Consider the following 25,348-nt stretch of genomic DNA (forward strand, 5'->3'; position numbering starts at 1 on the left):
TGCATATGTCGAGGACTACGACTGGTAAATGGTTTTCTTTTAACAACCCTATCATCCCCTGTGGGGTGGAGTCTAGGCAATTCAACGGAGCTGAGTATTTACTGGCCGGATGCCCTTCCCTGTCACCAGTGCGGAGTTGTATTCAGCAGATAAATTCTCATCTCATATCTGCCTCTCCGTAGGATCGAACTCACAACCTCCTGGTTGTGCGGCGAGAGCTCCACTTCCAAGCCACCGCACCACTCAAGGGCTATGACTAGTAAATCATCTCCTTTGAACGACCCCATAATCCCTTGCGGGTGGAGACTGGGCAGTTGAACGGAGTTAGCAGAGTGTTTTAATGGCCAGATGCCTTTCCTATCGCCAGCGTGAAGTTTTGTTCAGTAGATATATTCTCATTGTGCCCAGAGAAAGAAATTTCTGCATCTACCTAGAATCGAACCCACAGCCTCCTGACAGTGAAGCGGAGAGCTCTACCTCTAGGCCACCGCGCCACTTGAGGACTGCAACTCCTAAATGCTGGCTGGGAATTGTGGGAGTTGAAGTCCACCGGCCTTCCAAGTTGCTGGGTTTGAGAAACGCCGCCAGTGCAAATCCCCGGATCTCTAGACGTAGCTTAGCCCCTTGGGCCTCAGAAGGTTCCCACCTCCCTCGGGACATTTCTAAACGGAGCAGAATTAATTAATGAGGTCGCTTTGAAGTCCTGCCCTACGCAATTATCGGGACCTTAATGAGGTCCCTCTTGAATCCCTGCAAAAACCCAACGTGGGATTGTTAATTAATTGGTAAGGCGTCGGCAAAAGCATTGAAAAAAAAACAACCACAACCTGACAAATATCTAAAGCAGGGATGTTCACGCTTGGCCGCTTTAAGGCCTGCGGACTCCAACTCCCATAATTCCCAGCCAGCATTTATTAGTTGTAGTCCTCGAGTGGTGCGGTGGCCTAGAGGAAGAGCTCTCGCCTCACAATCGGGAGGCCGTGGGTTTGATTCAAGGTAGAGGCAGACATTTCTCTGGACATGCTGAGAATATATCTGCTGAACAAACCTCCTCATCGTTGACAGGAAAGGCATCCGGCCAAGAAACACTCAGTTCCATTCACTTGCCCTGAATGTCCATAGGTCTTAAAGCGGCCAAACATGGACACCTCTGATCTAAAGGTAAGTCTTTTTTTAAAAGGATTTTGGGTGACTTGAAGCAATTTTGGGAACAAGCTGGCTTTGCTTGGGCGGGGGGCAACTTTCTCACCTGCGGAACAGGTAGCACCTGCAGGCAAGCCCTACACAGGTAAGCGCTTTGGCTGCGAAGAAGCGCGTCGAAAGCTGAAGATGCTTTGGCCTTCCTTGACGTGCGTCCTAATTTTTCCCTCTCCATCGTGCCTCGTTGAACCGTTGCCTCTCTGGTTTGCTTCTGAACATGCGCAGAGTTATTATTCCTATTTATTTATTTATTTATTTTAGAACAGAGGTCTCCCAAACTTGACAGCTTTAAGACTTTGTGGACTTCAACTCCCAGCATTCCTCCTCCTCCGGTCATGTTAGCTCGGGAATTCTGGGAGTTGGAAGTCCACAAAGTCTTAAACTTAGCCAAGTTTGAAGACCCCCTGTTTTTTTTTTTCGGAGGTTGCTATCGTGCCACCTCTTTGGGAATTTCCACCGCTCCCCACATCTCGAGTGGGCTCAGATGTAGACCCAGGTTGGGTAGGGGAGAACTGAGTATCCCTCCCTCCCCTCCCCTCCCCTCCTCCTCCCCCTCCCCCACAGGCCCTTGGTCGCCTTCTGAGGCCCAAGAAGTAAAAAAAAAAACCTCTTCCTGATTTGGTGAACTTCAAACAGGAACTTGGGTTTGCAAGTGAAACCAGGGTGAGAGGAGAGGAAGCCGAGCCGAGGCGCTGCCAGAAGCGGAACCGACGCTCCGGGCAAGGTATGGAGGCTTGAAGGCGCAGAGCAGTGGTGCTTCTGGGGGTTCGTGGCTGAGCTATGGGTGGTGGTGGGGACACACACCAAGTCAACCTCGCTTGCTCCAAGATGCCCCGTGGTCTTGTCCCATCTCCGGAGCGGCTGGGAAGACGGGCAAGGTTGCTTCGACCCAGCAAGAGGACGCAGCAATTTGAGCCCTCTTGGGCGGTTGGGAAGAGGCAGCCGCGGGGAGCGGATTAACAAGAGTTGGGAGGGACCTTGTAGGTCATCTAGACCAACCCCACCCACCCCCCTCCGCCCAAGCGGGAGATCCTAACCCATTTCTGACCCAAGAGGCCAGTCCAGGCTCTCCTCGGAAGCTTCCAGCGGTGAACTTCTGAGGGCCACTTCTGCTCCGTGGGTGGATTGAGGGCCGGGGGCCAAAGGGGTTGAAAAGCCCCCCCTCACCCCCCCCTCCCTTGGCTCTTGGGCTTCTCTTCTGCAGAGCTTCCCATCTCCAGCGGCTGCCTAGCTGCCCCCTTGTACCCATCGGTGGTCTTCTGGGCTTCCACGGGGCAGCATCCGGAGCAAAGTGGAAGGGGGGGTGGGAAAGGGACCTGTTTGAGATGGGGGAGGGAAGGGGCTCCTGCAAGGGGTGAGGGAGGGACAGGGAGGGACGTCTGGCGGAAGTTTGGGCCTCTGAATTCGGCACCGGTGTTCTCTGACTTGCCCTTTTTTTGGTAAACGCTTTCCATGAAGATTTTTAAAAGCTGCAGCAAAGTCCTGGCAGATCTGTGATCCTGGTGCTTTGGAGAATAGCTTGACCCCCCCTTTTTTCTTCGGGGCAGCCTTCTGGAGGCGAGTCGTCCCACTTGTGAACTGTTTGTACCGCAAAGAAGTTTCTGCTTAATTCTAGTTTGGATCTCTCCTTGCTTTGGGGCAAGTCAACCTACCGTTACTGGCCACCTTTTATTCAAAGCCAGCCTTCTTCACGGTTCTTGAGAAAGCTGGAGGGTGGAACGTGGACAGGGTCAAGCTGGTCCCTTTTAGATCAACAAGAGTTGGAAGGGACCTTGTAGGTCATCTGGTCCAACCCCCACCACCACCCTCTGCCCAAGCAGGAGACCCTGCCACCTTCATGTGCAAAGCAACTGCTACACCATTTGAGTAGTTGTGTAAACTATTTTGGGCTTAGAAAGTTTTACTGTAGTTCTAGGTCTCATTCCAGGGGTTTATGCCCCCAGCTGGTTTTCTTTTGGAGCTGAAAAGCACACACACACACACACACACTAACCCCTCCTTGGAGACGAGGGGCTTTGGATACTGGCTTCCACTGCTGGTGGTGTTGTGACCACAGGAAAAAGGAAAAAAAAAGCTGAATTGGTGCGTGAACCCACAAGAGATCTCAGCCAAAGACTGGTATATCCCTCATTTGCTGCACAATGCTTGCAACCGAACGATCGCTTCCTTTCGACTTACATCCGGCTGACTGTAGGATGGGTTAGCCGAGTTTCCATCTCTGGCCTGCACCGCAGTCCAGAGCGAACAGCCATTTAAGGAAGCGGTTTCAAGCGATTTCATTGTAAACATGACACCAATAATGATAACCAATAAGGAACCACAAACTGTCCATAATGGAATTGCCCTTGATTCAGGGTTTTTTCTTCTTCTATGTTGTGTACATGTTTGTTCATTTGTTTTAATTGTACAGTCAATAAAGTTTGCTTTTAATTTTTTTTTTTTTAAAGGAAGCGGTTCAAGACCCCCCCACAAAAAAGAGTCCCACATTGGCGCAGCCTGTTAGGGATACACCCTAGCAGAGTCTGCACGGCAGGCAGGCAAAATATGTGAGATAAACGTTTTTGTAGCTTACACTCAGTAAAGCAGATACACTGTGCTAGTTAAATAGTTTATTCCAGTAAGAGTTTTTAGCATAGTCAAAAACAGTCCATATATCATTCACTAGTTCAGTCCGTCCGGGGATTATTCAGTTGCAAAGTCCAGTGTCGAAAAAGAGGTCAGTAAACTTACAAATATCAGTCCAGTAATATATCTCCTCGAAGTAGAGATATGAAGAAGTCAAACCTCCTTTCTTCCTTCGACGTTCAGTAACTCAGCAGTAGGGAACACGCAGTTAGCAAACCATCAATCCATCAAACCAGCAATCTTCAGCAATCCAGCAGGTCTCTTGCTCCCTCTTATGGCAGTTTCACACCGCACCCAAAATTACATGCTTTGCAGTTTAAAGTAACACACACTTAAACTTACAATCATAGTTTATATATATTATTTTACCCAAACTACGTTAGGTAACCTATGTTATTCCTAACACAGCCCATAAAATTTCATTTTATTATTCATCGTGCAGTCAGTCAGATGTTCAGGCTGGGTGTGGCATTTTTGTGTACCTATTGAGTCCCCACCAAGGACCAAATCTGGACATTTGATGGTGTTACAGATATTCTTGCAGGATGGAAGCTGTCCCAAGTAAAGCTGCCTTCTGCAATTGACCGATGACAAATTTGTCCATGCCACTGACGGTATTCGAGTGGTGCTCCAGTTGTTTTGGGACTGCGCCCAAGGCACCCATTACTATTGGTACTACCCTTCCTTGCCTTTGCCATAGTCGTTCTACTTCTATTTGTAGGTCTTTCTATTTTGTTATCTTCTCCAGTTCTTTCTCTTCTCTTCTGCTCTCTCCAGCCACAGTCACATCCACTATTCTGACCTTTTTTGCCTTTGTTGTCGACAACCGTTATGTCCAGTGTGTTATGTGGCAGGTGCCACTCTGTCTGGAGTCTGAAGTCCCAGAGCAATTTAACTTTTTTTTAATTTTCTATGACTTTTTTCTATTTTGTGGTCCCACCAGTTCTTGCCAATAATATTTCCTGCAGATCTTCAAGGTCAACATGTTTCTGTCTGAGTTTGCTCCATGTTGGAGAAATCTACAACTGGTATTGTAAAATTGACTTCATGTGTTTAAAAAGAAGTTAAACGAAGTCTCAGCCATCGGTGTTTATTTTTCTGGCACTGAACTTACGCTATGATACTCTGAACAATGATTTCTTCCAACAACCAGTTCACCAAACCACTGAGAAAGTTAACAACCAGTTCTCCCGAAGTGGTGCGAACTGGCTGACTCCCACCATTGGGTATGGGGTCTCCTGCTTGAGAAGGAAGCTGGACTGGAGGACCTCCAAGGTCCCTTCCAGCTCTATCCTGATTCAAGTTCTTATCAGCTCCATGAAGGTCCATGACGTTATGACTGCAAAGATATGACCACAGAAATGTCTTCGGACAGTGGTAGCTCGGTGGCCGGAGATGAGCAGCGCCCCTTATGGTTGGCAACAACTAGCAGAGTTAAATCCCCAGGGACTCCTTTAAAAAAAAAGTAGCTCCTGTCAGATGGCATAATTTAGGGGAAGGGACCAGGACCGGGCCCACCCTGCCTGACCAGGTAGGAGGGATAGATGTCCTTAAAGAGACACGGTCAAACTGATAACCTGGCCCTCTGCTTTTAAAGGCGAAGGCCATAAATTGCACCCAGGAAGAAACTGGAAGCCAAGGCAATTCACACCACAAAGGGGTTACGTGTGGGCCCCTATTACTATTCCGGCAGTTAAGGGAAGAACAACAGAACGACAGAGTTGGGAAGGGACTTTAGAGGTCTTCTAGTCCAACCCCTTGCTCAAGCAGGAAACCCTGACAGAATTAGAGAATAACTGAGATGGAAGGGACCTCAGAGATCTTCTAGTCCAACCCCCTTTTCAAGCAGGAAACCCTGGCCATTCAAGACCAATTGTTGTCCAGTCTGTTCTTAAAAAGTGGAGCAATGGAGCAACATCCGTGGTGCAGAAAAAGACCAACGTGGCTCCCCTCGACAGGACAAGACAGTCTGGCAATGGCTGTAGAACCTTTATTTGTTTATTTGATTGATTGATTGATTGATTGATGGGCCAACCATCTCGTTTAGCAACAGGTCTGTTGCTGAGGTCCACGTCCTAATGCAGTACAGCAAGGGTGCAGGTAGTCCTCATTTTGTGACCGTCATGGAATCTTTGACGATGGCAAAGCGGGTGACCACACGACTGGGCGCGATTTTTTTTTCTTTTTTAGTGGCGGTCCTTAAAGCAAACATTGCGGTCATTAAGCGAATCCACTATTTGCCCTGGGCATTTTTTGTTTTGTTTTTGGCCAGGCGCCAGAAATAAATGCCCGTTTCTGGCAAACACATTGCTAACCCATCATTTTCACGGAAGGACGCTGCAAAGAGTCAGCTGTAAATGTGGTTGGTTGGATTCTCTCTCCTCCCAGATGTGGAAAGCCGTAGTGGGCCACAACGTGTCCGCAAAGGTGGAGACCCAAGAAGACGATTGGGACACTGACCCGGATTTTGTGGTAAGTCTTCTTTGCTCCTCGGTTGCTTGTGGTTCAGGAGCTCCAGACCCATGGGGCTGTTCCTGGCTCCCACAGGGGTGGGTACGGCTGCCTCTCAGGAGGCAGAAAGGACGGTCTTAGGGGTGAAATTCAAAGAAGCCAAGCGGTGGTGGGATTCAAGAACTTTTACCAATGGTTCAGTGGGCGTGGCTTGGCGGGTGCGCTTCGTGTGCATGCGTGCGCCAAACGTGCACATGCGCATTCCACCTCACCTCCTGCAAGCCTGCTCTCTCCCGGTCGCTTCAGCAGCTGCCACGCGGCACTTTCCTGTGCCGCGAAAAGCGAATGCGCTTCAAAAGCGGAGGATAACGGTGAGTATGGAACTGTGGTGGGATTCAATTTTTTTTTTTACGGCCGGTTCTCTGGGTGTGTCTTGGTGGGCGTGGCAGGGGAAGGATACTGTAACATCTCCGGTCGGGGCTGGTATTTGCTGGTTCTCCGAACTACTCTAAATTTCCGCTACCGGTTCTCCAGAACCGGTCAGAACCTGGTGTATATCACCTCTGCTATGGGAGCCCAGGCGGGCAGGTGGGCCCAACAGCGGAGAATTGGAGAGAACTGGTTCGATTTCTTCTGCTCATCGTCACTACTGGCTCGGCAGAACCGGGCCGAACCAGTAGCATACCACCACAGAAGCCAAGATGTTAATCATGACTGTGAGTGAATGAATGAATGAAATAATTCATTGATCAATTAATTTGTCAGGATTCCAGAGATCGCCCTAATTAAATAATGAGCCTCAAGCCAAACTTTCAAAAACCCTCAAAGGATTTATTAGGAGCGACATGCTGGCATGACCTGTACAAAGCCGACTCTTTGATACATAATTTACAATCACCGGTAACCTTGTTTCTCCCACCCCTCTGGGTGTATCATAATTCAGATTGTCCAACGAAACACGAGCATAGCCAAGAGTCATCCATCATGTTCTCCAACAGGCATAGGAATGTTTTGCAAGTTGACAGAATTCTTTTATTGTCCAAGTGTGATTGGACACACAAGGGATTTGTCTTGGTGCGTGTGCTCTCAGTGTACATAAAAGAAAAGATACGTCCGTCGAGAATCATAAGGTACAATATTTAATAGGGAAAACTCTTAGGTCAGCGGTAGAGACAAGGGATCTGAAAAAAAACAATTATTGGAACATTTTTCTTTAACATAAATGAGTGCTTAATAAACAGTGTATTGTCTGGGTCAATTTACTTAGACAGAATATCCATAATAATAACAATATTTACTTGCATATACTGGTATTCCTCCAACTTCTAATTTCTACCTTTATTGTCTAACCATTTGTAAAACAAATCCCATGGTTAAAAAATATTCCGTATCTTCTTTATCTTTAACATTAGCCGATCCATTTCCGCAGTCTAATAATTTTTTTAAAAAATTACATTTTCATCTGTAGGAATATCCTCATTTTTCCCAGTACTGTGCAAATACAATTCCTGCTGCTGTCAACACAAATAATATTAAATATACCACCCCTTTGTTCATATTTTTGTTCTGGTAATATACCTAAGAGAAATATTTCTGGCTTTAGATCTATATCCGAAGGTCTCCAAATTTGGCAACTTTAAGACTTGTGGACTTCAACTCCCCAGAATTCCTCAGCTAGCATAGCCTAGCTGGCTGAGGAATTCGGGGAGTTGAAGTCCACAAGTCTTAAAGTTTGGGGACCCCTGATCTATAGGTAGGAAAAGCCCATTTGAAAAGACTTCTGGAAGGTTGGTGGAGTTGAAGATAACCTCACCTTGGGGAGACAGATGGGCACTGGGAGACCCTCTCCTGAATCCCACCAGGTGTAAGACAGGGGTGGGGTACAAAAATCCCAGCAACCGGTTCTCTACCTGGTTGCTGGATGGGCGTGGCCATGTTGTGGGTAGCCTACCGGAACTTCCAGGAGGATGATTTTCCACTTTTCCCCAGAGTCCAGAGGCTTCCCTCAGGCCTCTGGGAGGGTGAAAACGGCCTCTCCCAGGCTCTGGAGGCCCTCTGGAAGCCAGAAACAGGCCTGTTTTTGGACTTTTGGTACTTCCATAAGGCCCATTTTCCCTCCTCCCAGAACCTCCTGCACTTACCTGCATCCAAAATGGGTCGCACGGGAGGGGACAGATGGGTGGGGCCAGCTGGTTGGTTCAAATACGGGTTCGCTGAACCAGGTGTAAATTTAACAACCGGTTTGCCTGAACCGGTCCAAACCAGTAGAATTCCACCCCTGGTGTAAGTTCTTATCTCCTCTCATCGACAGAATGACATTTCGGAGAAGGAGCAGCGCTGGGGGGCTAAGACAATCGAAGGCTCTGGCCGTGCAGAACATATCAAGTGAGTGGCTTCTTCATCCCGTCTTCCCTTTCGTCTAGATTCCAGACCTCAACTTCTGCTGGGCCAAAAGTAGGCTGTGACCCTCCCCGAAACCCTTGGCCTCAGTCCTCCAGTTACAACCATAATGGAGCCCAGAGCCATGTTGAAAGGAGGGCCTTTGTGTCTCACACACATTGGAAGAAGTACGGGAGCTAGACTGAGGTTCTAGTTGGACTTCTTCTCTTGGTGGTTACCATAGCAGGGCCTGCTTCTCTCAGGAAAAGGAAACAGTGTCCTCACCCAGATGTTGGCCAAGACTTTTGGCGGCCCACTACAGTGGAAGACGGAGCTACTAGTGGGAGCTGAGGCTGAGGAGACTAAAAGCAGTGTTTCTCAATCGTGGTAGCGTGAAGATGGGTGGACTTCAACCCCCAGAATTCCCCAGCCAGCTGAGGAATTCTGGGAGTTGAAGTCCACGCAATGCTGGCTGAGGAATTCTGGGAGTTGAAGTTGACCCATCTTCAAGTTACCAAGACTGAGAAAAGCGAAGAGGACTAGCGGCTTTGTTGACTTTGAGCATTGGAGGTCATGTGAACAAGTGGAAAGTGTTATTTTGGGGGCACCGTTTCCCGCTCCGGTCTCTAAATTTGGGGGACCAGAAACCATTAGAAGGAGAAAGATGAACTTCAGAAGGGCTTGTTCTCCATCCTGCTCCACACATCTGTAGTCTCACAGCTCAGATCCTTGCATAAGACTTTATCCTACCCTGCCCTGTCCAGAGTCATTGGATAACACCACCCATCTTCCCCAAACAGCATGGAATTTGCAATCCATTTGGGATTGCATTAGGTTGGAGAACCTTGTGGGATTCCTCCAGAGAGACCAGGTGGTGCTTCAACTTGACCGTGAAGTTCTTCGGTGTGAATGGAATCCTGTGACCCAAAATTTATGTCGCTTCCTTGTTCTGTCCTCCAAAAACTGAGGAAGTGATGTCCTTCCTCTTTTTCAGACAACTTTTGTGTCTCTTATTTATGTTATCTATTTGGAAAAAGGCAGAAGTGCTGCTTTTCTTCCGCTTGGAGGACATCATCGTCCGCGCATTTGGTGGCATTTTTCTTCTTTCAATGCCTCCGCTGAGATTTCTCCTGATGTATTTGATTGATTGATTGATTAAATTTATACACTGCCCATTTCGCCATCAAGAGGAGATTCCAGGCGGCTTACAACCGTGTAAAAATGACAATATAAAACATGCTTAAATATTAAAAGTTAGCTAAGATACAAACCACTGGGGCCCTTGGTGCTCTCTGAGCTTGGTTGTTTTCTTGAGGCTGTTCCATGACTCAAAGTGGGTAACATCATCAGTGTGGGTGGCAAACGCCACACTCCTTCACACTGAGGATGTTACTTAGTTGGGTCATGAAATGTCTGCAAGAAAACAATCAAGTTCAAAGAGCATCAAGAAACCCATAATTTTTATTTTCCTCCTCCAACCTCCCCTGGACTGATGATGTCACTTAGTTGCATCATGAACCATTTGTGAGGCCCAAGGACACTAGGTTTCTCCTCCTCCTCCTCCTCCTCCTCCTCCTCCTCCTCCTCCTCCTCCTCCTCCTCCTCCTCCTCCTCCTCCTCCTCTCTTGTAGCACTGATGATGTTCCCTAGTTGTGTCATGAACCATCTGTGAGGCCCCAGGACACTAGGGTTCTCCTCCTTCTCCCTCCTCCTCCTCCTCCTCCTCCTCCTCCTCCTCCTCCTCCTCCTCCTCCTCCTCCTCCTCCTCCTCCTCCTCCTCCTCCTCTACACTTACCCTCCTCCCTTGTAGCACTGATGATGTTCCCTAGTTGTGTCATGAACCATCTGTGAGGACCAAGGACACTAGGGTTCTTCTCCTCTCCTTCTTTTTCCTCCTCCTCCTCCTCCTCCTCCTCCTCCTCCTCCTCCTCTCCCTCCTCCTCCTCCTCCTCCTCCTCCTCCTCCTCCTCTCCCTCCAAATCCTGCTATTTGATGTCTCCTTTCAGCATCCACCAGCTCAGAAGCAAGGTATCTGAGGAACATGAAGTTCTCAAGAAGAAGGAGCTGGAGATGGCACCCAAAGCTTCCTATGGCTACGGGGGCAAGTTTGGAACCGAGAAGGACCGCATGGACAAGGTACAAACTTGATGTGGGGCTCTGTTCTTTTTTTCTCCCCCTTCCTTTTTGGACCTTCTCATCTGATCCCTCCTTGGTCTTTCTCACAGCTGCTCTTCTGCAGGGCAGCTTGACCTTCTGGAGAACTTGTCCAAATAGCAAGCGTGCCAGGAGATAACCCTGGTTTTCTTTGGTTCTCCAGAGCGCCCTGGGCCATGAGTATGTTGCCGAGGTCGGCATGCACTCTTCCCAGACAGACGCAGCCAAGGGCTTTGGTGGAAAGTACGGCATTCAGAAGGACCGAGCAGATAAGGTTGGAGCTGTTTTATTACCGGTCTGCCTACCATTTGGGTTATAATACTTATTGTAGCATGAAAGGGAAGCGGAGAAGTTGGGTGGTTTTGTCTTCTTCCCATTCAACGTTTATTTATTTATTCATCAAATTTATAACCTGCTCACTTCACTAAGGGACTCTGGATGGCTCACCATTTTAAACAACAACAACATTGAGGGAAGGCAACCATTTGGTTGATTATTTTGAGCCGTCCAGTTATTGTTGATTCCTAGTGACCCGGACAACTGGCCGTAGTTACTCCGTCTCTCCCTTTCTCTTCCCTGCAGTCCGCGCTTGGGTTTGACTACAAAGGAGAGGTAGATGTACACACCTCTCAAAAAGGTAAGTTTTGAAGCAACCCCCTCCCGGCTTTCTGGGCATTTCCCCCTATACTTTCTCTAATTCCCACAGCCCTTCCCCAGTAAGAGGGGCCCAAGAATGCCAGTTCACTTTCATTGATGGACCCATCTCTTCCCAAGGGTGATGATGCACCCCAAATTCGTATTCTAGTCTCCTGGGACCCTGTGGGTGAAATGAATGGGTTTGGAATGCCAACTTTTCAGGCTACCCTGAAGGTGCTTTTTCAAAAGGTAGCTGGACTTCCTTGTTTTTCCTTGAAGAGGTTTTGCTTCTCATCCAGGAAGCTTCTTCCTTTCTGACTCAGTGGTGGGGAATGGAAGGATTAATACTCCTTGCAGTCATCTGGTCATTAGTAGTCTCTCTGAGAATACTCCTTCCATTGCCCACACACACACCACCACCATTCAGTCAGAACTGAAGAAGCTTCTTGGAAGAGAACATCTTCAAAGAAAAGTCCAGTTGCCAGCACCTTTGAGACAATCCATGCCCTGGATGATGGAGGATCTCCGTAGGCTTTCCTCACCATCCATGTCATCAACCTTCTGAAGAAAGTTGTGTTCTCCCACTTCAGACTATGCCGTTGGGTTTGGCGGGAAGTACGGTGTCCAGAAGGATCGTCAAGACAAGTCCGCCCTGGGTTGGTCCCACAAAGAAGAAGTCAAGCCCCATGAATCTCAAACAGGTCTGGTAGCTGCAAGTCAACTTTGGTTCATCTCAATTAATCTCTCATGGCTTTCTGAGGAACTTCATGTTCTTCCATTGCAGACCATGCTGTTGGATTTGGTGGGAAGTATGGCGTGCAGAAGGACCGTCAAGACAAGTCTGCCTTGGGTTGGTCCCACAAGGAAGAAGTCAAGCCCCATGAATCTCAAACAGGTCTGGAAGCTGCAAGTCAACTTTGGTTCATCTCAATTAATCTCTCATGGCTTTCTGAAGAACTTCATGCTCTTCCATTGCAGACCATGCCGTTGGATTTGGCGGGAAATATGGCGTGCAGAAGGACCGTCAAGACAAGTCTGCCTTGGGTTGGTCCCACAAGGAAGAAGTCAAGCCCCATGAATCTCAAACAGGTCTGGAAGCTGTAAGTCTACCATATTGCATCTCAATTAGCCTCTCATGGCTTTCTGAAGAGCTTCGTGTTCTCCCATTGCAGACCATGCCGTTGGATTTGGTGGGAAGTATGGCGTGCAGAAGGACCGCCAAGACAAGTCTGCCTTGGGATGGGCCCACAAGGAAGAAGTCAAGCCCCATGAATCTCAAACAGGTCTGTAGAAAAGACAGATGGGTTGAAGGGTTGAAACTGTGGCCTGATGGTCCTTCAGTTTGGCTGACCCCTGTCTTACTTGGGGACAATATGTACAAGGGGTTGCTTTTCTTCCTCGCTAGTCTACTACACAAGGATCTTCTCAAATCATGAACATGAATTCTAGAATTGGCTCAGGACAAGAACAAAAACTTAAGGATTCCAGAAAGATGGCTGTCCAACCTCCTCTTGGAAGCTCCCTGAGAAGGAAGTCCATCTGTCTTTGGGTCTTGGACTGGGAGCTGCAAGTCCATTTTTTCCCTATCCAAAAAGGGAGATAGCTTTGGTTGAGAGCTAAGGACCAGCTCAACCCACAAAGGAAGACTTAGAAAACTTTAGAACCGACTCACCTAGCAATATTTTGCCTCGAAGGGACGACAATATTTGTAGTTCAAGGTTGAACCGTGGAGTCCTTGGTGGACTCTGAGCTTGGCGGGTTTCTTGCAGATGTTTCTTGACCAAACTAGGCAACATCATCAGTACTCTATCCCCTTCATTATCATTGAGCTTGGTTATATTGCTTGCAGACATTTCATGATTCAGCTAGGTAATGTTGAATCATAAAATGTCTGCAAGCAAAACAACCAAGCTTAGAGACCACCAGGGACTTCACACTCTTCCTCATTTTCCTCCTCCTCCTCCTCCTCCTCCTCCTCCTCCTCCTCCTCCTCCTCCTCCTCCTCCTCCTCCTCCTCCTCCTCCTCCTTTCCATTCTAGCACTGATGATGTTAGGTCATGAAACGACTGTAAGAAAACCACCCAGCTCAGAGAGCACTAAGAATCCCACAGTCCTCCTCCTCCTCCTCCTCCTCCTCCTCCTCCTCCTCCTCCTCCTCCTCCTCCCTCCTCCTCCCTCCTCCTCCTCCTCCTCCTCCTCCTCCTCCTTATTTCCTTTTCCTTCTTTCTTCCTTTTCCTCTTCCTTTTCATCCTCCTCCTGCACTCCTCAAACCACCTTCCTTCTAGCACTGATGGTATTACCTAGTTGGGTCATGAAATAACTGCAAGAATACAACCAAGCTCAGAGAGCACCATGGACCCCACAATATGCTGACTATGTACACATAACCAGGTCACCAAACCAGATCAATTGATGATTTAGTGGCTCCACTCACACAGAGAACTAACTTTACTGATCTTGGTTAGGCTGTGCATTTGGGAGTGGCTTATTAGGTTGTACCAGGCTAGGCCATCTGAAGGTTTTGTGATTGTATCTATCCATCAAACTCAGAAAATGTCTTGTTTTCTGTTCTTTCCTTGGGAGCTGCAAGTCCCTTTGTTTTCTTCTCAAATAATCTCTCATGTCTCTTCGTCTTTCTGAAAAATGTCTTCTCATTGCAGACCATGCCGTTGGGTTTGGCGGGAAGTATGGTGTCCAGAAGGACCGCCAAGACAAGTCTGCCCTGGGATGGGCCCACAAGGAAGAAGTCAAGCCCCATGAATCCCAAACAGGTCTGGAATCTGCAAGTCAACTTTGGTTCATCTCAAGTAATCTCCCATGGCTTTCTGAAGAACCTCATGTTCTTCCATTGCAGACCATGCCGTTGGGTTTGGCGGGAAGTATGGCGTGCAGAAGGACCGCCAAGACAAGTCTGCCCTGGGTTGGTCCCACAAGGAAGAAGTCAAGCCCCATGAATCTCAAACAGGTCTGTGGAAGGAGATGCAGTTGGGCAACCTCTTAGAAGAGCATAGATATACAACATAGAAAGAAACCTTGTTCTGACATCTTTCAGCTAAGAATCACAAGATCCAGTTCCTCCTTCACAAATTTAAGCTCCCAGGTTCTTTTCCAGAACTTGAAAGAGATGGTGGTATTGCTGCTATACAGGGGACAACCAAGGGTAGCAGAGGTTGGGCTCCCATCGTTATTATTTTCAATTATGTTTTCTTCCTTTCTTAGCTGTGTATAGTTGTGTTTATTCGAGGGGCTGCCACAAAGAACACGGGACCAATCCATTCTTCAAACTAGCCCTTGAGGGACCTCAAGCTCGGACTTCTGAGTTCAACCCATGCTTCTCGCTTCCATAAAAGGTTGCCTGTTTTCTTTATTGCAGACCATTCTCAAGGCTTTGGAGGCCGTTATGGGGTGCAGAAAGACAGAGTGGACAAGGTAAATGGACGTTGAACCTGGGTTGGGCTCAGCTGGGGTCTTGATGGTTGGAAGAAGGTGCTGAGGAGGACATGAGCCCACTCAAACTCTCTACCACGAACGCTTCTAATTCTAGCCCTTTTATTCTCCTGACACCAAGGTTTCAGGAGAAGCTTCTCCAATGTTTTTCCCTGCAGATATGTTAGGCTACAGTTCCCATTCTTTAGACCCAAGGTGTCCATAACTTCCTCCTACCCTTTGGTAGTGGACTTATGCTACCTGGGGTACACAGGGAAGTAAAAGGAGGTCAAGATGCTGGCCACTTCTCCATGATGGAAGTCCCACTGCTTACTGTATGTCCATCTTGCATGGGGTCCATGCAAAATGTGTGTGTGTGGGAATCTGTGGGTCTGTGATAGTTGCTGCGTTCTTAAAGTGGTGCCATTAGCGGGTGTTACGGCCATTTTCAATCTGATGTAAAAGGAGAAAGACTTGTTTTCATGACCTACGGATTCTTCAGGGGAAGGATAAATCAGGAATGAGTTTAATAAATCTAGATTAGTTTGTCAATCTTAATAACGTGAAGATAGGTGGACTTCAACTTCAGTGCTAGAAGTGAGTGGGGAAACCACTGATGATGTTCCATAGATGAGTCATGAAACACCTGCAGGACAACAACCAAGCTCAGAGAGCATCAATGGCTCCACAGTCATCCTCCTCCTTCTCCTCCTCCTCCTCCTCCTCATAATCATCATTGTCCTCCTCCTCCTCCTCCTCCTCCTCCTCCTCCTCCTCCTCCTCCTCCTCCTCCTCCTCCTCCTCCTCCTCCTCCTCCTTCTCCTCCTCCTCCTCCTCCTCCTGCAACCCCACTTTCTTCTAGCACTGATGATGTTACCTAGTTTGGTCTTGAAACATCTGCAAAAAAGCCACCAAGCTCAGAGAGGACCAAGGACCCCAGTGTCCCCCCTCCTCTTCCTTCTCCTTCTCCTTCTCCTCCTCCTTGCAAACCCCACCCCTTCCAGCACTGATGATGTTCCCTACTTGGGTCATGGAACGTCTGCAATAAAGACACCCAGCTCAGAGAGCCCCAAGGACCCCACAGTCTTCCTGCTCCTCTTCCCATCCCCCCTACTTTGCAAACTCCCCTGCCCTCTAGCATTGATGATGTTACCTAGTTGGGTAATGAAATGTCTGCAAGAAAACCACCAAGCTCAGAGAGGAGCAATCCTGGGCTACGTATGTTTCCTTTTATCGGTTCCCTTCAACTTCTCTTTCAGAGCGCTGCTGGTTTTGGTGAAATGGAAGCTCCCGTTTCCTCGTATCAGAAGACAAAACCTGTAGAAGCTAGTAAGTTTATCCATGGGCAACTGGGAAGAAGGGGAAGATCTCACAGAGAGCAAAACAATGCCCCTTTCTCATCCCTGGCACGACGTACATGGATGCAGAATGTGGAATCTGTTCTGGGAGTTGAAGTCCACAGGTCTTAAAAGTGGCCAAGGTTGGACACCCGTGGTTTAAGGAGGCTTCATAGAGCTCTCCTGAAGACCAGTCAACCAGAGGACCTACACAATCCCAGCAGGGACAATTCTCTTCCTCCTGATTGGAGATGGAGGAAGCTTCTTCTCCCAATTCTGAAGCCCCTCTATTGAACCTTCTCATTGCAAACAGCTTCTGCTGGGATGGGTAACTTGAGACAACGCTTTGAAAACATGGCCAAGACAGCAGAGGAAGAGAAGAGGAAGAAGGCAGAAGAGGAACGAGCGCGTTGCCAGGCCCGGGAACTTCAGGAAACCCAAGAGAAGTCAAAGGTGAGGATCTCGAGTCTTGACTAGGCGTGTTCTTCACCAATCAACTCAAACCAGGTGGGGTTAAGTCCTTCTTGGTTTAGGATTGTTGCTCAGTGTTGTCATCACTTCACAGAAGTGATTTTCATGCATCTGGGGCCAATGTGATGAGCCGGGGCGTGGTACAAAAGCCACAAAGTCACAAAAGTAGGTAAAGTCCTTTTTAATTCCTCCAACTTGGCTCCCAATGTCCAGTTATCATTGGCCGGAGAAAAAACTCTCCCAAGAACAGTCTTTAAAAGGGAAGAAATTCAGCAATTAACGAGACGGGGCAGGATAAGGAATTGCAGAACTCAAAAGATAATGAAACACACACACACTTGGGAGGACGCCAGAACCCAGTTGACAAACAGAGATAATTCACACTTTGCTTCCAGCAAAGTGCTGTGCGCAAACACCCTCTTTATCCTGTTTCCCCAGCTGCAGCTAATGGAGGGAATCAGGGCCTTTTTCTCCCCCGTAATCCATGTTGCTCCCTTATCTGTTCTTCCCTGCGTGCCCTAGGATGAAGAGGGGGTGGGCCTGGGTCTTCCTCCGTATGCCCAGCCGGCCTGTGTCCTTCCCCTGTTTCCTCCACAGCCACCGGAGCCACACTCCCACTCCCTGTCAGCTGTTCGACCCCCCCCTCAGAATCAGAGTCCAACAGGGGCAGGACAGCCAGCTAGCCATGTGTTTTCACCTTCACCCCATGAGTAGACTTCTCTGTAGAGGTACTCCTTGAGTTATGGCCACAGTTAAGCCCAAAGTTTCTGTTGCTAAGCGAGTCAGCTGTTCAGTGAGTTTTGCCTCATTTTACCACCTTTCTTGCCACCTTTGTTAAGTGAATCCTGGCAGTTGTTAAGCGAGTCACATGGGTTGTCCAGTGAATCTGGCTTCCCTGTTGACTTTCTTGGTCAGAAGGTCGCAAAAGAGGAACATGTAACCCCAGAACACCGCAACCGTCGTAAATAGGAGTCAGTTGCCAAATGACTTAATTTCATTCATGGGACCATGGGGACGCTACGACGGTCATAAGGGTGAAAAATGGTTGTAAGTCCATTTCTTCCAGTGCCATTGTAACTTCAAACAGTCACTAAATGAATAATTGCAACCTGAAGTCTATCCATACTCTTCAATCAATCAGGATAGAGCTAGAAGGGACCTTGGAGGCCATCCAGTCCAGCCCCCTGCCCAAGCAGGAGACCCGATATCATTTCAGACAAGTGGCTGTCCAGTCTCTTCTTGAAAACCTCCAGGGATGAAGCACCCACAACTTCTGGTGGCAAGCAGTTCCCCTGGTTAATCGTCCTCACTGTCAGGAAGTTTCTCCTGAGTTCCAGCTTGCTTCTCTCCTCGATGAGTTTCCATCCGTTGTTTCTTCTCCTGCCGTTTGGGGCTTTGGAGGATAACGCTTCATCTTTGGGGCAGCCCCTCAAATGCTGGGATACTAAGGGTGTAGTTGAGGCCAACAAACTCCAGGAGACCAGCTGATCTCTACCCTGAAGGCCCTTTCCCAGGGCTGGGCCTTCAAAAATTTTAGCAACGGGTTCTCTGCCCAGATGTTGAGTGGGGGACTTGGCCTAGTTGGCCTCCTGCACCATGGCGGGAGGGGAGGGCTTTTCTCGAGCCTCCAGGAGGGTGAAAACGGCCTCCCCGGGCTCAGGAGGCTCCCTGGAAGCCGGAAACGGGCCTATTTCTGCCCTTCCTGAACTGACAGGAGGCCCGTTTTTTCACCCTCCCCCCCCCAAGCCTCCGCGCACTCCCTGCACCGCATACAAAATGGCCGCCTGGGGACTCCTTGGAAGGGCAGGGAGCGATGGGCGGGGCCAGCCAGGAGTGGGATTTGGGGGCTCTGCACAGAATCTTAGCTATCGACTCTCCCAAACCCCCTGCGAACCCCCTGACCTTTCCAGAGGGGGTCCCCCTCTTCAAGGGAATTGGAAATGTTGATTTTGGGAAAGAGATGGGCCCTTAATATTCTTTGCATGGTCGATTTCTTCTGCTACGGAGGGAAATCATGGAAAGGTTGGCCTGCAGGGACAAAGGGCTGAATGTCGTCCTCCTTTTAAGGAAATGAAGAAGAGTGAAGAGCGAGATTGGAGCCCTCCATCGGTGCCTGGACACGGGCCCCTAAAGGGCAGCCTGCCTCCTCTGCCTCCCCAACACCAGGTAGGGAGACTGAGAGCGTAATGTGTGAAGGTGAATTCACAGGTACGACGTTGCTGCCATCAAGGGGAACAGACTTACCGAGCCCTTGTCTCCATACTGCTTCTGTGCATCTGAGGGGTCCCTGGTGCTCTTGGAGCTTGGCTGTTTTCTTGCAGACATTTCATGACCCAACTGGGTAACATCAACAGATTGTCAGAGACCTCCTCCTCCCTCTCTCCTCCCTCCTCCTCCCTCTCCTCCTCCTCCTCCTTCCTCCTCCTCCTCCTCCTCCTCCCCTCCCCTCCTCCTCCTCCTCCTCCTCCTCCCCCACACTTACCCCCTCCTTGAGCACTGATGATGTTCCCTAGTCAGAGCCATCTGTGAGGACCAAGGACACTAGGTTCTTCTCCTTCTTTTCCTCCTCCTCCTCCTCCTCCTCCTCCTCCTCCTCCCTCTTCCTCCTCCTCCTCCCTCCTCCTCCTCCTCCCCCTCCTCCTCCTCCTCCCCTCCTCCTCCTCCTCCTACCTCCCTCCTCCTCCTCCCTAGTGTGTCATGAGCCATCTGTGAGGACCAAGGACACTAGGGTTCTTCTCCTTCTTTTTCCTCCTCCTCCTCCTCCTCCTCCTCCTCCTCCTCCTCCTCCTCCTCCTCCTCCCTCCCTCTCCTCTTCCTCCCTTTCTCCTCCTTCTCCACTTGACCAAACCCACCCTTCTAGCACTGATGATGTTACCTAGTTGGGTCATGAAATATCTGCAAGAAAATAACCCAAACTCAGAGACCACCAGACTCCACAGTCCTCCTCCTCCTCCTCTTCCTCCTCCTCCTCCTCCTCTTCCTCCCTTTCTCCTCCTCCTCCACTTGACCAACCTCACCCTTCTAGCACTGATGATGACCTAGTTCATGAAATATCTGCAAGAAAATCAAACTCAGAGACCACCAGACTCCACAGTCCTCCTCCTCCTCCTCTTCCTCCTCCTCCTCCTCCTCTTCCTCCTTTCTCCTCCTCTCCACTTGACCAACCTCACCCTTCTAGCATGACGATGTTACCTAGTTGGGTCATGAAATATCTGCAAGAAAATAACCCAAGCTCAGAGACCACCAAGTCCTCCTCTACCCCTCCCTCCTCAATTGTGGTCATAAGTCAAAGATTCCCAGTATCATATAGTGTGGACTGTTGCTCTCTGTCATTAAGAGTGAACGGTTGTCCCATCTGGTCCAATTCTGGTTCCTCCAGAAAAAAAAGTCGACTTGACAGGAAGCGAGTTTGCTGTTGAAGGACCTGGTTCTTCTTTTTCCAGGAAGAAGAGGAAGAGGATGAGCCTCCTGTCCTTCCTCCACGGGGCCTGGACTTGCCAGGTGACCCCAGAAGAGAACTTCCTCTCCCACCTTCTGGCCACCAAGGACAGGAGCAGCCCCTCTATACGGAAAGTGTTGAGGATGGAGGTGATTATGAGGAGGTGATTGGAAACGTGGACTACGAGGAACCTCCTCCCTTGGCTGACGACGATGACAGAGGGGATTATGAGGAAATGCCAGACCACAAGGACACCTCCAAAGATGACAGCGCTGTGGTGGACCAGGAATATGAGGAACTCTGCGGTGGCCAGCCTGGAGGAACGACTTCTTCAGGTGAGAGAAGGAGGGCGAGTTGGTCAGGCAGGGAGTTGGAAACTCAAGTCTTGACTTAAATGTGTAGTATGTGTGGTGACCCGGAGCATGGCACAGAGATAACACAGGCAACTGGCAATTCCAACCACCCCTTTATGGCTCCAAATTTTCCCAAACGCTCCCACGTTTCTGGCAAGACCCAGAGCAAAATGATGACAAACCCACCCACCCACCCCCGACACCTCAAGCAGCCTTTGGCTGCAAATACTCCACCCCGGCATGGTGTACACCAAGGCTACTCAGCAGTAAATCCAGCAGGGCAAATCAAGGAGTTAAGGGAACAAAGGATCGAGGGAATTAGTCCAGAAAGCCGGAAAGAATTCAAGGACTTTGGGACGTTCCAACGTCAGCACTCAACACTCCAGGAATTTAATGTTTGTTCCTGACAAATGTCCCTCCCCACAGCGTCTCCTTACGCCTCATTCCCCAGGTGTGCTTTGTGAAGAGGGGCGGGGCGCTCTCCTCCCGAGTAGCCTGCTCAGTCTGCACTGTTCCCGCCTTCTCTCCACTCTCTGTGCTCTCGGATCAGGAAGGGGTGGTCCTTGCTCCTCGCCTGAGTTCTGTCTCTCATGTTCATCCTGCCCCTGTTTCTCTGTTCCCTGTTCCCTAATCCTTGTTGTTGCTCTTCTCTGCACTCTTTCTAGAGTCTCAACATCTTTTTTTACATCGTGATGACCAAAACTGGATGCAGTACTCCAAGTGTGGCCTTACCAAGGCCGTATAAAGTGGTATTAACACTTCACGTGATCTTGATTCTGTCCCCCTGTTTGTGCAGCCTAGTACTGCGTTGGCTTTTTTGGCAGCTGCTGCCCATGGTTGGCTCATATTTAAGTGATTGTCCCCCAAGACTCTTAGAACATCAACCCTTTGAGATAGGTGTGCCTTGATTTAAATTCTTGAGCCATTGAGGGTGGGAGCAGTTGAGGTTCAAAACTCAACTTTTCAAGTTAAAGAGGCAGGATCATTCGGACGATGGTCATCATAAGAAACCCGCATCTCCACAATTTTCTTTCTCAGGTGTTGAAGAGCATATTTATGATGTGAGTGAAGGAAGCCTATCTGCCCTGGCCCTCTATGACTATCAAGGAGGTGGGTCAATTCTTCTGGATAACGGGGACTGGGAAGCACACGGAGGCGACCAGGGGTGGGATGCAAATATTTTTACCACTTCTGGTTCTGTGGGCGTGGCTAGGTGGGCGTGGCTAGGTGGGTGTAGACATGTGACTGGGTGGGTGTGGCTGCTTCTTCTTCTATTTTGGAAGCGGGGCATGCCCTGCGCTCTGTTTTTTTCACTTCCTGAGCAAACCGGTAAGACAGTGAGGGGGATCCTGGAACAGCTGATAGTCGGAACAGCTGATCATCAGGAAGAAAAAAGAAAACCTGAAGGAGTGACTGAGTGGGGGAGAATGCCATCAGTGATGTCAAACAGGCGTACAATGTCATGCATGCGCGATAAGGACTGACTGGGCAGGGAGGGGAAGGGTGGGTGGAAAGGGGAGAGGCCAGCCAGGGGCGCAATTTGCTGGTTCTCTGAACTGAGCAGCACCGTAACAACCAGTTCTACAGAACCAGTCTGAACCGGTAGAATCCCACCCCTGGAGGTAATTATGATGAGTGAGGAATAACAGACTAACAGAGTTGGAAAGGGCCCTTGGAGGTCTTCTAGTCCAACCCCCTGCTCAAGCAAGAGACCGCACACCATTCTAGATAAATGGTTGTCCGGTCTCTTCTTGAAAACCTCTAGTGATGAAATACCCACAACTTCTGGAGGAAAGTCGTTCTGCTGATTAATTGTTTAACTGTCAGGAAAATGCTTACTCTTGGTCTAAACAAATATTGCCTGCTAGTTAAGACCGTCTCCGTTTTGTTTTCCAGAGGGGGAAGATGAGATTTCCTTTGACCCTGGAGACATCATCACATCCATCGAACAGGTGGATGAGGGCTGGTGGCGCGGATCTTGCCGTGGTAGAGTTGGCCTATTCCCCGCTAACTATGTGGAGCTCCTTCCGTGAAGTTCTGCCCAAGAGCAGGCACCCATCCCTTTGCTTCTCCAGTACCCTCATACTTGCCACGTGACACCACAAACCACAACCCTGCCCCGATGTAGGGGAAGTGGAGAAGTGGACCTACTCTCTCTTCCGTGGAACAGTCAGATGCTTCTCCTTCCTGGAGCCGTTGTACATCCCCAGGATCTGTCTTCCTGCTTTTCTGGTCATGCGGTGATCTCTGAACCTATTCAGGCCGCACCTGGTTTGTTTAATCTCCATCAGTGGATCCCCACAACCTCCCCGCACCCAATCTTTCTGGGACTCCTAAGTCCATCTTGGCTAAGTCACTCAGGGACCAAGAGAAAACAGGCACGAAAGCTCCGTGGAGTTAGAAGGATGGAGATTAGTTCTGTTCGTGCAGGTTGTCCTTCCCTCACAGGGGTGGGCTTCCAACCATTTTACCAAAGGGTTCCCCGCCCGGTTTCTGGGTGGGCGTGACCATGGTGGGAGTGGCCTCCTTGGCCTCCTGCACCATGTTGTTGGTGGGGGCACTTTTGCCCTTCCCAGGCTCCCGAGGTTTTCCTTGAGCCCCCAGGAGGACGACAACCGCCTCCCTGGACTCTGGAGGCTCCCTGGAAGCTGGAAACGGGCCCAATTTCTGCCCTTCCTGAACTTCCAGGAGCCCCCCCTTTTTTGGGGGCCCTCCATGAACCTCCCTGCATGCCCTCCTGCGCTTATCTGCATCCAAAATGGACCCCATGGAGACTCCTGGGAGGGGAGGAGTTGGTGGGTCAAGCCAGGAGTGCGATTTGGGGGTTCTCTGAACTGCACAGAGTCTTAGCCAGGGGCTCCCCTGAACCCCTGCGAACCCCCAGCAGCCCATTCCCGCTTACAACTTTTCATTTAGCAACTAAAGTTTCAATGGCAGCCCAAAAAAGGGATGATCCTTGCATCTATGACTATCACAGACTCCCCACAGGGGCTGCTCTTCTGCTTTTGGGCAGGCGCCCCAAAATAGGCTTCCGGCATCTCTGAATGTTGGGTGTGAAACTATGGAAAGCTCTGCTTAACCTTTCACGTCTGTCTCTCTTTCCCCAACTTGGACTGAACCCCCACTGTTGGAGCTCACACCCCGCTAATTCCCGGTCAACACGCCTGGTGGGAAGCAGACCTCCTGGCCACTGATCCTCATAGCTGGCACTCCCGCCTGTGGCAAACAGAGGAAGAGTCATATTAAACCATCAGCAGCGTTAAACTTATTTCAATCCAAAGGGGTTTCATTTCCCAGTTACGTGTCCGTGTATGAGATGACATCCAATCTGCAAATTTATAGCTACTAAATGCAATGGGGAATCTGTTGATCTTACTGGTTAGTTCAATTGAAGCGTTATCATTTGTTGGATGGAAAATCCATCTCGTTCAGTTCCAAGCTGGGAGAAAGACGCCGGAAACAACATGGAGGCTGATTGGAAAGAAAGTTTATTGATGGACAGAACCAACAACATGCGGTTCTGGGTCAGCTGAACAATTAGCTAGATGAGTGTCAGGATTTTTATACAGATCCTGAAATGCTACTCCTCTCACTTCTCTCTCTCTCTCTCTCTCTCTCTCTCTCTCTCTCTCTCTCTCTCTCTCTCTTTCTCTTTCTCTTTCTCTTTCTCTTCTCTTCTCTCTCTCTGTGTGTGTGTGGGGGGGGGTGTAATGCCCTTAGGCAATTGTGCCATGTAGTGAGCTCCGTGTCTTCTGCTAAATGGTAGTGGGTTCATCTTATTATATCCTGAATGGTCCTGTCCAGTTCTTAGAATTTGGGTGGAGGGGAATCTAAAATTTTAATCCCATCCTTGGAGGTGAAGGTCTTTGGTTTTGTGTGTCAACTCACAAAATATTTCTATGGTCTTTTTAGAGTGGCCAACAGAAAGGGAGGGCGGAGCAGTGCGGCAGCTTGCAAATTCGAAAGTGCATTCCATAAATAGTTTTCAAAGATTGTAACTAGGTGACTGAAGTTTCTGCTGTGCAAAATTCTAACTGGAGAACATGATGGATGACTCTGGGCTACGGATGTGTCCCATTGGAGGATATGAATTACGATACACCCAGGGGGTGGGGGGAAACCCAGGGTCAAGAGTTAGAATGAATTGTGTGTCTCAGAGTCGGCTACACCCAGGAAGTGCCGGCATGTTTACTCCTAATAAATCCTTTTTAAGTTTTGGAAGTTTGGCTCGAGACTCATGATTTAAATGGGGGTCACTGCCGGAATCCTGACAGCTAGCTGACTCTCTTCACATGCTCATTGCAGCGAACCAGTTTGCTGCCAGCTGATCTTTGTAGTAAAGGGGTTCGCCCAAACCGATCCGAACTGGTAGAATCCCACCCGTGATGCTGGCCTAATCTTTCTTAATGGGCACAAAATGTCTGCTGGGGGCTGTTAAGGAAGACTGAATCTGCTTTCTGTCTTTAAGAACATGCTTCTCCATTTCTCCTTTAGGCAAGTATAATATTCTGCCTTTTTAACATCCCCCAAAATATTTCATTCTTCTTGGGGGGCTTCCCACACATTGAGGGTTCCTAAATTTTATAGCATTGGAGGTTCCAAGTGGAACAGTCTCACCAGTGTTCATTCAATTTCTATCGTCGCTCAACTCAACAAAGTGACTCTGGGCACCTCATGGTGTTGCACATTGGAAATGAAACCCATGTTGATATTTCAACTGTGTAGGGTTCTGATCAAAGTGAAACTCACCTGAGACTCTGCCTGAAGAAAGAGGTCTCGGTGCTCCACACTGAACACAACAAGCCAAACTGGAGATGTTGACCCTCCACACCAAATTGTTTTATGCCAGAGACATCAATAAAGACCCATTACAAAT

The 25,348-nt window shown here is 49.1% G+C and overlaps 1 protein-coding gene across 5 annotated transcripts; it reads left to right on the forward strand.

Annotated features, from left to right (window-relative positions):
- Nucleotides 1-1,815: 1,815 nt before the first annotated feature.
- LOC113452669 (src substrate cortactin-like) lies at nt 1,816-24,693 on the forward strand. 5 transcript variants are annotated; one of them, XM_087935403.1, is made up of 19 exons: nt 1,816-1,924; nt 6,214-6,297; nt 8,588-8,661; nt 10,662-10,791; nt 10,973-11,083; nt 11,392-11,446; nt 12,036-12,146; nt 12,230-12,340; nt 12,424-12,534; nt 12,618-12,728; nt 14,107-14,217; nt 14,301-14,411; nt 14,820-14,875; nt 16,132-16,201; nt 16,523-16,662; nt 18,748-18,846; nt 20,124-20,454; nt 21,511-21,582; nt 22,369-24,693. In XM_087935403.1, the coding sequence occupies exons 2-19, from the start codon at nt 6,214-6,216 to the stop codon at nt 22,503-22,505; spliced, it is 2,025 nt and encodes a 674-aa protein (XP_087791529.1). In that variant the 5' UTR covers nt 1,816-1,924; the 3' UTR covers nt 22,506-24,693. The 5 variants fall into 5 exon arrangements, with proteins under 5 accessions (XP_087791529.1, XP_087791532.1, XP_087791530.1 ...); XM_087935406.1 differs by lacking the exon at nt 14,301-14,411; XM_087935404.1 differs by lacking the exon at nt 14,107-14,217.
- The last annotated feature ends 655 nt before the right edge of the window (nt 24,694-25,348 follow it).

This window comes from Pseudonaja textilis, chromosome 5 (assembly GCF_049901715.1).
Source record: "Pseudonaja textilis isolate UNSWEBS1 chromosome 5, rPseTex1.2, whole genome shotgun sequence".
In the NCBI taxonomy this organism is placed as follows: Eukaryota; Metazoa; Chordata; class Lepidosauria; order Squamata; family Elapidae; genus Pseudonaja; species Pseudonaja textilis.

Excerpts from the sequence above, each read along its gene's own strand:
- LOC113452669 (XM_087935403.1), top strand. The coding sequence starts at position 6,214 with ATGTGGAAAGCCGTAGTGGGCCACAACGTGTCCGCAAAGGTGGAGACC. Across the intron at positions 6,298-8,587 it reads ACACTGACCCGGATTTTGTG|AATGACATTTCGGAGAAGGA; the intron begins GTAAGTCTTCTT and ends TCTCATCGACAG. Across the intron at positions 12,729-14,106 it reads GCCCCATGAATCTCAAACAG|ACCATGCCGTTGGGTTTGGC; the intron begins GTCTGTAGAAAA and ends TTCTCATTGCAG.